Source organism: Canis lupus, chromosome 13 (assembly GCF_003254725.2).
Source record: "Canis lupus dingo isolate Sandy chromosome 13, ASM325472v2, whole genome shotgun sequence".
Lineage (NCBI taxonomy): Eukaryota > Metazoa > Chordata > Mammalia > Carnivora > Canidae > Canis > Canis lupus.
The window spans coordinates 39,748,212-39,760,891 of NC_064255.1; the positions used below are offsets into that span (position 1 = coordinate 39,748,212).

General features: G+C 46.3%; 1 protein-coding gene and 1 long non-coding RNA gene across 9 annotated transcripts in view; one reads left to right on the plus strand and one right to left on the minus strand.

The window, feature by feature from the left end:
- ATP8A1 (ATPase phospholipid transporting 8A1) overlaps positions 1-12,680 on the minus strand; it is a 224,196-nt gene that overhangs the window by 7,147 nt on the left and 204,369 nt on the right. For all 8 annotated transcript variants that reach the window (XM_049092867.1, XM_049092869.1, XM_049092868.1 and 5 more), the window contains 2 exons: positions 9,397-9,485; positions 8,260-8,352 (listed from right to left, as the gene is read on the minus strand). In XM_049092867.1, coding sequence (XP_048948824.1) covers positions 8,260-8,352; positions 9,397-9,485 — 182 coding nt within the window. The remainder of the gene's footprint in view (positions 1-8,259; positions 8,353-9,396; positions 9,486-12,680) is intronic.
- LOC118354606 (uncharacterized) lies at positions 1,102-9,403 on the plus strand. The gene is made up of 3 exons (XR_004815468.2): positions 1,102-1,640; positions 5,620-6,039; positions 9,266-9,403. It is a non-coding gene; the product is annotated as an uncharacterized LOC118354606 (long non-coding RNA).

Sequence of the window (12,680 nt, forward strand, 5' to 3'; positions counted from 1 at the left end):
TAAAATATTTAGAAACGCTGACATCTGTAGTTATCTTCCACACATATTTTTTAAAATCTAGGGATGTTAACTGGCACTTATTAGGCATACTTCATTGTCACTGGGAATTAGCTACGTTAAGGCAAAAAAAAAAAAAAAAAAAAAGCTAAATAATCTAAAATGCCAGTGGTTTTGCAAACAGTTGTAAAACTTTGTTTTTTTGTCAGTGAAACAAACAGACACGGGGAGCGAGAAGACGGGCCGTTTTTAGAGTCCCTTGTCTTACTCTGTTCTTAACATGATCTAATGTTACAGACCCGGGGACCCCGAGGAGCACTAAAATATCTAAGTGCTTTGAGGAACTCGGCAGCTTTAGCAGCAGGTGGTCTGCTTTTGTTCGCGGACGGACGGACGGGGTGCTGGGCAGTCTGGGGGCTCAGGAGGGAAATGACTGGGGCCGCGCCAGGACGGCCACCTACGTCCTGGGGCCGCTTCTCCCCAAAACACATTTTCCAGGTTTCAGGCTGGCCTTCCTGCGATGCCCAATACTGGAATATCGTAACACGAAATGCTCAGGAGACAGATGGGAGAGCTTCGTCGTGCAGGCTGGGAAGCCTCTGAGTGAGATGTGGCGCGTAGGGGGCTACAGGGGGCCCCGGCTGTCTGTCCAGGTCATGTCTGGGGCTCCGGAAAGCGCAGCAAGAAGGCTTCTTTCTTGGAAAGGAGCACAATACTGGGGACGGAGCCTGGGCTTTGGAGTCCTTCAGCCGCCCCCCCCCCCAGCAAGCCCCCCGACCTCTCTCTCATCCACACCGGGAGGACAATCGCCGGCCCCCAGGCCAACGGCGGGCATTCGGGGTGACGGGCGCTCGGAAGCACTCAATGAACGCTAACCCTCTCCACCTTTCCCACGGCCCCAGCTCCCGAGGAATTTATCACACGCACAAAAAAATCACCCAAAACAGAGACGGTCCCAAAACAACAAGACGACTTTGTGAGGATCCTTCCCGAGGCCCCGGCGTGGAGTCAACGTCGGCTCCACACGACGCGTCTCCTGCTGCACCGGAGTTTTAGTCTAATGTCCCCACTAGGAAAACTACTAGGGTTTCTGTGTGTGTTTTTCCCTGAGCTCACCGAGCCCCTTGCCTTGGTTCTTGTAGGGCGGAGTCCCTCCTGCGAAACCCAAGTGCCCTCCACGGGATGGTGCTAACAAGGAGCAATGATGATGATGATGATGATGATGATGATGATGATGACGACGACGATGGGGCTCTAGCCTTTTCCTACCCCTTTCGGGAGCGACTCAACGTTTCAAAATGACGTAGTTCTCAGCGCTTCTTACGGGCACCGCTGCTCCTGTCAAGTCACATTATACGGTCTACGGGCAACACGGCAACATTAACACACGCGTTGAAACTCGGGTCTTTCTGGACTAGCTTAGCGCCGCGAGAAGGAGAAAAAGACTTGGAGAACTGCTCGTGTAAAGACCCCATCTTAATCACGGCTCTGAGTCCCTAGTGTTAATTTTGTGTGCTCTTTCATTTACGTGCCACGCTACGCAAATTCAAAATTTGCTCAATGCAATTACGCAAGTGCCACTTAAACACCGTCTCCTTATTTCCAAGCCCATGAAAATGTTTCAGCTTCAGAATCTGGTAGAGGTAAGGTGGCTTTTTTTTTTTTTTTGAAGACTTTATTTATTTATCCATGAGAGACACAGAGACAGAAGCAGAGACCCAGGCAGAGGGAGAAGCAGGCTCCACGCAGGACTCGATCCCAGGACCCCGGGGTCAGGCCCTGAGCCAAAGGCAGATGCTCAACCCCTGAGCCCCACAGGCGTCCCAGAGGTAAGGTGTTTCAAAACACCGTGTTTTAACATAAGACTTCATTTAGAAACATTAAGCATAGGCAAAAACCTATTTACAGTCCCGGAACACGTTGCCTTCAGGTATTTTCAGTAGGTTTTGAGGAGCGGTTAATTCGCGATGGTCTTTATGGTGGGCTGGCAAGCTCTTCTGGTTGACTCATTAAAACGGATCCCCCGAGAGTGGAGGACGCACCATCCGCGGAACGTGTTAGTGTAGGGACAGGACGGCCGCCTGGTCTGTGCTCCGGAGGAGAGAACACGTCACACTCCTCCACTTCCCTTTACAAATGCCGGACACAAGGGCTCCCATCGTGGGAAGGTGTTGGGAGAAGAAATGCAAGTCTTCCCTCTGACCACTGGTTTTGGTGAAGAAAATGACGTCTATGCTATGAATCCCTGTTTTTGCCATTACTTTTTTGCAGACAGGCTCCAACGCTAGGGAGCCTAAGCATCTATAATTCCAAGATGCAAAACAAAACAAAACAAAACAAAAACCCCAAAACTTTGAAATTCAATTTTTTTTTTTCTTGTAGGACAAAGCTTTAGCTTAGGGCAAAACACTGGGTATGTGCTCCTATCCTAGACCTCTGCTGAGATTCCGTATGTAACACAGATACAAATCCATGGGGAAACTGAGCAATATAGTTCCTTTTCTGTTGGTTGGGGGGCAATGTAAAAATGGCTGTTTTGAAAGATAAATAATACAGAGCAAGGTTGAAAGAGGCCACCGTCGCCGTCCACAAGGCCAAATGACCTGACCTCTAGCCTTCCGTGCTCTGTCTTTAAAGCTAAGGGCACAGTGATGGACAAATTAAGGAGGAATGACCCGAAGATCCTAGGGTAAAACTATTTATTTAGTAATGGCTGCTGCTGCTGCTGTGCTGGCTGACGTCTACAGTCAGATATAAAAAAATTATGGGGGTGCCCGGGGGGCTCAGCGGTTGAGCGTTTGCCTTCAGCCCAGGGGGTCCCGGGATCGAGTCCAGCATCGGGCTCCCAGCAGGGAGCCTGCTTCTCCCTCTGCCTGGGTCTCTGCCTCTCTCTCTCTGGGTCTCTCAGGAATAAATACATAGAATCTTTAAAAAAAAATGATGACTCTCATGATGGTATTTGCCTGTCTGTAGGATGCCCTCCTTCCCACACTCATGAAAGGTGTCCAGAGGTGGCTGCCCTGCCCGAGCCCAGGGTCTACGATTCCTTATTTTCAAGCACTGGGGTTTTTGAATTCACATTTGTTTTTGTTATAGTTTTGTTTCTAGAAAAAGTGAGATGTCACACACAACTTATAGATGTAATACCCCCAGTGAGATCCCAGAGGCCCATATTCCAAAAAATTTACATTTTCTGCTATAAAGTGCATAAATATTTACACTACAGAAAAACATAAACACCATTAATGCCTCTTATATTTATAGAACAAACAGTTTTAGGTTTTTTCCAGCAAATGTTTGCTATGAACCTAAGGGAAAAAAAATTTGAATTCCAATTTTTTTTTTTTTTTTTTTTGCATCTTGGAATTATAGATTCCTAGGCTCCCTAGTGTTGGAGCCTGTCTGCGAAAAGTAACAGCAAAAACAGGGTTTCATAGCATAGACGTTGTTTTCTTCACCAAAACCAGTAAGCCAACAGCTACACAGAGGTCAGAGGTAAGACGTGCATTCATTCTCCCAACACCTTAAACTGATTTCTACCGCGACCCGAGGTTCAAAAGCAGTATTAACTGTACTCGGGCGATGAGCTACATCTCCCTCCCCCCAATTCCCATGTTCAATTGGAATGAATATATGTAATTCTCTGGATAGTACGGTGAGGGACCTAGCATTTCTGCTAACACAAGATTGTTTTAACCAGAATGTTTTAGTTCTTGAACACGAGCACATACGAGAAATACATGATCGTGAAAGCTAATCTGGACACAGTGCTTAGAAGTTATGGTTCCTCTGATGCAGTTTCCCTTTGGGTGGAGCCTGACTCCACCGTAGCGCTTGGTGGAGGCAGAAAAAAACTGGGGCTGGGGCGCCTGGGGGGCTCTGTGGGTTGAGCGTCTGCCCTCAGCTCAGGTCGTGATCTCAGGGTCCCGGAGGCCCGGGGTCGAGCCCCTGGTCGGGCTCCCTGCTCCGTGGGGAGTCTGCTTCTCCCTCTCCCTGCACCCGCTGCCCTCTGCTTGTGCCTCTTTCTCTGTCTGTCAAATAAATAAAATCTTTAAAAAAAAAGACTAATAGTTAAGAAAAAAGAAAAAAAAATCGGGGCCGATCAACTTACAAGACCGTTACCACTTCCATCTAGGTGAGAGGTCAGCCACGGCTACCTCGGATGACTCGTTCGGGAGATGGAACCTATGTGGGGTTCTATGTTCTTCTGAATCGTGTTTCTATTGAGACTACCCATGGGTCAGTTATTTATTTACCACCCACTACTCAGCCATTCTTTCACCTGTTCGTTCGTTCATTCATTCATTCATTCATTCATTCATCCATTCATTCATTCACTCCTCCATTCCTGCCCTGGACCATCCGATCGCCCATCGTGCGCTACGGTGTTCCTGGATCTGCGCTAGGTGCTGGGTCATGGTTCAGACTGACAAGGAGGCTGCTTCTTCAAGGCCCTCAGTCCAGTGGGGGAAACTGAGACACACGGTAAACACACACACTGTAATACCTGTAACAACAGGAGCACGAGGCGCTCAGACAGTAGAGTAGGACTAACTTCACCCCAGGAAAGGCGAGATAATCGCACCTGAGTTGAGTTTTGAGAATTGTCGGGATTAGACCGCCCGTCTGTAGGAGGGCATCAGCTTCTCAACACGGGAGCAGCAGGTGCGAAGGCAGGGGGGTGTACAATAACCCAGTGTTCTGCAACCAAAATAGGTCTGATATTGCTTGAACACGCAGAAATCACGATTTCCTCCTCTTTGGAAATGTAGATAAGATGAGCTAACTTTTTGAGATTTTACATCAATCTCATTCCGAGGTTCCTAACGTCACCGTGTCCGCGGGGCACCTGCGAGTCTTGATCTCGGGGCTGTGAGCACGCGAGCCCCACATTGGGTGTAGAGATTTCTTACAAATAAAGTCTCAAAAAAAAAAAAAAAAAGATCCTGGCAGCGAAATCCACGTGATGATTCCTAGTTACTCTCGAACGTTGTTCGTTATTCCGAGCGGAGACTTTTCCGAGCAGTCACCATTCTCTTGCCCTCACGGGCCCCTTGGCTCCTCTCCGGCAGCCAGTGCCCTGCAGGAGGGCGCAGCATCCGCATCGGGGGCCGTGGGGCTTCCCTGGGCCTCGTCTGTGGCCTTCAGCTGACAGCAAACTCGTTCCTGAGAAAGGCTGAGCCGTCACTGTAGGCAAATGACGCAGCCGCGGAAACTTACCTGCGCACCCTCTATGGGAAAGCTGCTCGCTTAGGTGGAGCTCACGTCATTCCTTTCAGGCTCTCTCTCTCTTTTTTATTTATCTCTACACCCAACGTTGAGTCCAAACTCACAACCCAACATCAAGAGCCACATGGTCTACCTACTGAGCCAGTCAGGTGCTCCTCTGACTTATTTTTTTAAAGATTTATTTTAGAGAGAGAGAGAGAGAGAGCGAGTGAGCAGGTAAATGTTGGGGGGGGGGGGCAGGAGGAGAAGGAGGCTTCCTGCCCAGCAGGGAGCCCTGATGTGGGGCTCAATCTCATGACCCTGAGGTCATGATCGGAGCTGAAATCAAGAGTTGGATGTTCAACCGACTGACCACCCAAGGGCCCCTGTGACTTATTCTTTTTTTTGTGGCAGGAGCGGCCCACATGGCAGAGCCACTGAGTCACCAGGACACGAGGTCACATCACAACCTCAGCTCGACTCCTGCACTGCCAGAGTCGCCCACGTGCTAGGAGCCGGGACGAGCAGGGATCGCACGCAGGCCTTGACCCGGGCCTTGACCTAAGGCCTGTGCGTACGCTCCTCGGTACAAGCAATGTCCTGCTAGGGGCAGTGACAGCACGGGCGACAGGCCACGGCACCTGGACGCACGCGGGACGCACGAGCCCCCCTCACGGTCCTCAGTCTACAGTCCGAGTCACAATTTTGTGAGCTCGGGTCCTGCACGTCCCTGTTGCAGCTACAGTGAAAGAGTGAAGGTTGGCGGAGCAACCCTCTGTGGCAGCAGCGGACCAGACGGGGACGGCGGCAGGAGCGGAGCTCAGAACTCTCAAAGTAGGGGTTTTCCTTTCTTTCTCCCTTTCTTTTTCTTTTCTTTCTTTCTTTCTTTCTTTCTTTCTTTCTTTCTTTCTTTCTTTCTCTTTCTTTCTTTCTTTCTTTCCTTTCTTTCTTTCCTTTTCTTATTCTTTCTTTCTTCCTTCCTTCCTTTCCTTTCTTTCCTTCTTTCTTTCTTTCCTTCCTTCTTTTTCCTTTTCTTTCTTTCCTTCCTTCCTTTTTTTTCTTCCTTTCTTTCTCCTTCCTGCCTTCCTTCCTCTCTTTTTCTTTCTCCTTCCTTCCTTCCTTCCTTCCTTCCTTCCTTCCTTCCTTCCTTCCTTTCCTTCCTTCCTTCCTTTTCCTTTCTTTCCTTCCTTTCTTTCTTTCTTTCCTTCCTTCCTTTTTTTTCTTCCTTTCTTTCTCCTTCCTGCCTTCCTTCCTATTTTCTTTTTCCTTCCTTCCTTCCTTCCTTCCTTCCTTCCTTCCTTCCTTCCTTCCTTCCTTCTTTTTTCCTTCCTTCCTTCTCTTCTTTCTTTTTCTTTCTTTCTTTCTCTTTCTTTCTTTCTTTCTTTCTTTCTTTCTTTCTTTCTTCTTTTTCTTCTTTTTTCTTTTTTCCTTCCTTCCTCCTTCTCTTTCCTTCCTTCCTACCTCTTTCTTTCTTCCTTTCTTTCTCCTTCCTTCCTATTTTCTTTCTTTCCTTCCTTCCTTTCCTTCCTTTTTTCCTTCCTTCCTTCCTTCCTTTCTCTTTATTTTCTTTCTCTTTCCTTCCTTTTTTTTTCTTTCTTTTCTTTTCTTTTCTTTTCTTTTCTTTTCTTTTCTTTTCTTTTCTTTTCTTTTCTTTCTTTCTCTTTCCTTCCTTCCTTCTTTCTTTTTTCCTTCCTTCCTTCCTTTCTCTTTCTCTTTTCCTTCCTTCCTCTTCTCTTTCTTTCTTTCTTTCTTTCTTTCTTTCTTTCTCTTTCTTTCTTTTTTCTTTTCTTTCTTCTTTTCTTTTCTTTTTTCTTTTCTTTTCTTTTCTTTTCTTTTCTTTTCTTTCTTCTTATTTAATTTATTTATTCTTGAGAGACACACAGAGAGAGGCAGAGACACAGGTAGAGGGAGAAGCAGGCTCCCTGCGGGGGTCCGACAAGGGATTTGATCCCAGGACCCTGGGGTCATGCCCTGAGCCCGAGGCAGATGCCGAACCACTGAGCCCCCCAGGGTCCAACCCAGGGACGCCAACCCAGAGGAGGGCAAGAGGTCAAGCACGCGGCCAGGCTGGCGGGGGCTGTTTTTGCTGGTATCCCTTAGTCTTAGAAGACAGCAAAGGGGGGAGAAGAGTGAATGGGTAGGAGCAGGGGCTCCAGAATTGGTCGATGTGGGCTTGAGGCCCTGCTTTGTGATTTCTGAGTGAGAACTGCAAGTCCCAGTTTCCTCCTCTGGGAAGAACGGGGTGATTAATCTGTCTGGGATCCTGGGGGGATCCCATGGGCAGCGTGTGTGCAGTGCCCAGCACCTAGGGAGTGCTCTGTGAGTGGCAGACACACACGTGTTGCCTGTGGTGTAGACTAAGCCTGAGCCCCCTTCCTGCACCTGACTCCGCCATCATCTTGTTACCACGGACCGTCTCCGAATCCTTCAGATTCCTTTCCAACATTGTTTTGTGACTGCGGTGAACTTGATCAGTTTCCGACCCTGTTTGGCTGGGGTGGCGGTGCGGGAGGGACCCGGGCGACAGGCCACGGCACCTGGACGCACGCGGGCTCCGTCCCCAGCGCAGCACACGCTGCCCTGTATCCGCGCTCATTTCCATCACCTACTATTTTGTTACGGAAATTGTTTCAAGCTAAAAGACTTTTTGTTTTTTACCCCCTTTCATTTTAATAATACAATAATATTTGTAACGACCATTAATTTAAGGCTCATGAAGGCCAGACACCTAGATACCTGCTTCGTCGATTATATCTTACTTAATTCTAAAAATGAGCCATGAGGGAAGTATTATTATCCTCATTTTATAGGCGAGAAAGTTGAGGCTCAAGGGCATTGAGCCACTTGGCTCAGGTCACACAGCTCAGTGAAGGACGGAGTTGATCTCAATCCACGTCCCTCTGATTCTGAAATGGGTCATCGACTGCCAGCCTCATTCATCTTAGGTGATAAATAGGAGTTTTACCACTTACTTCTAAGTTTTACCGCCTATTTCTTACCACCAGTAAAACCTAAAGTTCTCTTGGGGAAGAACATGTTTGATGGGCACTTTACCTTTTTCCAAGCACAACTGCACCTGGGTCTTGAGATTTCGCCTCCAGCTCCTGAACCTCATCTACTAAGGTTTTAAAAGCAGTCCTCTTGATGCTGGGAGGGACAGAAAAAAGCATTTGCATGTAAATCTTTGTGTGCAGACTTTGTAACACTTTGCAAAACTGGTTTATTATGTGCTGCTAGGTACAACAGGAACCAGAGTACAGGCAAGCATTTTTCAATAGAATCTAAAAAAAAAAAAAAAAAAAAAAAAAAAATCACAGTAATTTGGAGCATTATGTAATTACAGAAACAACAGTCTTCCAAGGAATGGTTTAGATTTATACTATTAAAGCTCTCACAGTTCTTATTATTTTTTTTCAGCTCTTACAGTTCTTAAAAAAACGTCATGTAATTAACTTTAATGATATCTTTATTTTTCTGGGAAGAGATACCATTTTTAAAACTGATAGTCCTTGAGGAAAACTAAAGTTTTTGTTTCATTCCAGTTTCTTCTAATCAAGTTTTAGTTTCTTCCGATCTATATTGTACCTTGCTTTGAAAAAGGTAGGTGAAAACCTGTTTTTTTCCCAACTACTGTTCATTAATAAAATATATGTGTTTTGAGATAACAGATTTTTCTTCTACCTTGAATGGATTTTTTGAGCTGATTTCTTTCTTTCTTTCTTTCTTTCTTTCTTTCTTTCTTTCTTTCTTTCTTTCTTTCTTCTTCTTTTTTTTTTTTTAAAGATTTTATTTATTTATTCATGAGAAACAGAGAGAGAGAGAGAGAGGCAGAGACACAGGCAGAGGGAGAAGCAGGGTCCCTGTGGGAGACCGACTCGAGACTCGATCCGGGGACCCCAGGATCACGCCCTGAGCCTAAGGCAGACTCTCCCAGGCGTTCCTTGAGCTGATTTCTAACAGTGTACTGTTTAATATTCATGAAAGTACTTGCTTTACTTCTCATTCCATCTTCACACTAATTTCCTAATTCCTTAGTCACTCATTTCTTCTTTATTTACAGATGCACAATTAATTAATATTACTAATTCCCACTTTGTGAACTACATCCTCGGCCTGATGTTATAAACCGGAGACCTCTGAGGACTAATATACATCTACATTTTTGCGTATATAACTGAGAACTATACTCACACTTTGTACACCACATCAAGAAGTAATGATGCCACAGGGATGAACAACAGGCCCATCCAGAAGACGCCAGAACTGAACAGCATGGCAGCCTGAGGAAACCATCAGAAACGACATTACCTGAGCAACCAAGACGCACGCCATTCATGTTTAGTTTTCATACGATTTTAGGTAAAATGATTTTTAAAAATCTCACTCTGCGAGAGGATAAACAAGGACTTTAAATCCAAACTTGGGCACGATGTGGAATTAAAAGCCAAATGTGTTAAGACATGTATTTACTACATCCATTTGTTTCCCCCTTAAGCAGCTAATAGAGCAAGGTTTTATCATGTGCCAAATATTTTCATACTTTTTTACGTGAGGTTTTTATTACTGCGGTCAATATGCGGAGTAATAAACTTTGACCTTTTTTTATAACATAGAATATCAAAACCAATCTTTTGGAGCAAATTTCAAATAATACTCTGGCTTACATTCTCTTATAATACAACATGTAAATTAAATCCTACTTAGAAACCAAATTTACTATTCCTGGCAAATAAAAATTAACTTTTGTAAAATATTAGACAAATTTAAAAAAATCATCCAGATAAATCACGATACAGTATAGTCAAATTAAGATATCTACATTAGAATAAAATTTGGTTCAAAGATTTACATGACTCCTATTGGTATGTCCTGTTACTGCTAAAGTCAAACCAAGTATTAGTGTGTAAACCCCAAATAACAGTGTATTAAAAATAATTTCAACCATTCCTCTGTATTAAATAACAAATCACTATATCAGAAACTTTCAGGTTGCAAAGAAAATGATTCTATGGCTAAAAAATTAATAAATCTATTAGCTATTTGCAATTATAATAAAATAAAATCCCTCTGTAATATAATCAGATTACACGGAGTTTAAAAGGAGTATGTCATACAATAAAACCAAAAGAAATATTTTGTTTCACTTTGAGGCTATTTATCAGACTAAATTTGCAGTGCCCACTCAAGCGCATAAATATATTGCTGCGACTCCGTTAAAAAGCCGTCACTCATGCATGCACATTTATACTCTGCTCAAAATCACAAGAATTTTTTTTCTTTAAATTAAGTGTGGTTTGGGAGTTAAAAATGACCTAGAGTTTCTTATGGTGTTAACGATCCTAATCAATCTTTGCCTAATATGAGGATCACTAATTTTAAATTAAGTTTGAGATTTTTAAACTAAGTTTGAGATTACCTATCCGTTTTGACGATCAATGGAAGACCAGGAACGGTTGCTTGATTTTTTTTTTTTTTTTGCATTGAACAGGGCCTCATTGAGATAGCCTGTCAGTTCAAGGATGTTATGGTCTTTTTTTCCCCCTTATATAGGATTAAATAGCTCTGAGCATGTTTAAAAAGATGCCATTACAAAAGAATTTCAGAAAATAAATGTGGCCACGTGGATTCAGTGAAACAGCACCTATATTCTAGACACCAACAAGACGAAAAATATTCACATAAAAGTCACTTTATTTTATAAGCAAAGCATGATATTCAACATGTTTGCTGACATCTTCAATAGTGAAAACCAACAATTACTATGTAATAGGAAATGTCTATCAAATCAGTGGGTTTTGTTTAGATTGAAGGAAGCTTTTTAGTGAGGTAACTGCAAAAAAAAAAAAAAAAAGCAAAAAGAAAAATGCTCAAACACACACAAACCCAACTACATTTCTTTTTCCTTCTGGGGTGAAAGGTGGATAAGAGTCTAAGTCCTGCAGCTGAAAATGCCTCATTTGCTTGCCTTCATTTTAATCTATTTTAGTTTAGGGGCAAAGGAAGAACGATTTATGCCTGCCTTTGCCACCTTGTACTAAACGTCGCTGGTGGAAAAGGCAAAAGTGGTGGTGGAGTCTCTGGGCTGCTAATTCTGACCATTGTGATGTTAACTATGAATGGGAAGCAACTGGCGCCCACTATTCAGTCCACCAGCCTTTGGCTTTACAAATGAACAACGTGAATTGAGGGGAAAAAAGTTTTTCTGCGTCATATCTGAAAGGCTGTCAGATTTTTTTTTCTTTTGCAGAGTTAATCCAAACCTAAAAGATTTAAAGCCGACATTCGCATTAAAGACAGAGTCTCTTTGTATTTTTTGGATGGAGAAGGGAGGGGAAGAGAAAAAAAATAAAATCCCACAGAGGTATTTCCTTCCTTTCTGTAGAGAAAGCTCCCCCTCAGTCTGTAGAGACCAGTTTTGTCTCTAACTTTTCACACGTTGCCCCGCAGGCAGGTCGGGGAAGGCGCCCAGACAATGGGGCTGTGGGCTCCCCCCACAGTGGAGGGCTGGGGGGTCGTGGCTAGCAGCCCCCCCCCCCCCGAACCCCCCAGGCCTCTCTGGCCAAATGGAATGTGGGCGCCCTGGGGGGGGGCCCCCAGCAAGGCCGGTGAGTGGAGGCCCTGCCCACGCCCCAGCCACCCGGGGCTGCCGGGCCCAGATGGGGCGCCAGGGACCAGGGGTAGCTCGACTCCACTGAGGGGGCGGGGGCTGCACAGCGGAGTGCGGGCCTAGGTGCCTCCGGGCCAGGCAGGGGCCCTGGGTGGGGGCCGCCCCTCCGACCGCACCACGGGGCCCCTCGGCCGCCTGCTTTCCCACACCGCAGACGACTCTCCTGCCCTTCGCGGGGTCCCAAGGTCAGTTGTGTAGGACACGCAGTCTACACGTGCCACCTGTCTGCACGCTCCAGGGATGCGCTGCTCACCTCCAGCCTGCCTTTCCCACCCAGGGCACGTGGCGGAGCACGGCCCTGTGGCCAGGATCTGGGACCAGGTGAGCCTGGGATCTGGGACCAGGTGCAGCCTGGCTCTGGGACCAGGTGCGGTCTGGCTCTGGGACCAGGTGTGGCCGGGATCTGGGACCAGGTATGGCCCAGCTCAGGGACCAGGTATGGCCTGGCTCTGGGACCAGGTGAGCCTGGGATCTGGGACCAGGTGTGGCAGGGATCTGGGACCAGGTGTGGCCCAGCTCAGGGACCAGGTACAGCCTGGCTCTGGGACCAGGTGTGGCCCGGCTCTGGGAGCAGGTGCGGGTGCTGGCCAAAGAAGGCCCCTCGGGGAGTCCTGGGGTGCCCCGGACCTCCCTGGAGCAGTCCTGGCACCGCCGCCCTGCCCGCCTCAGCCTTGGGGAGAAGCGCGGAGCCCCCGGTAGTCGACCCAGTGCTGCGGACCGGCCGCCGTGACGACTGGCAGGACTAAGCAGCTTCGCTCGCCTCATTAAATTTTCACATTTCTTAAATCGCCCTAGACCTCTTGTTCTT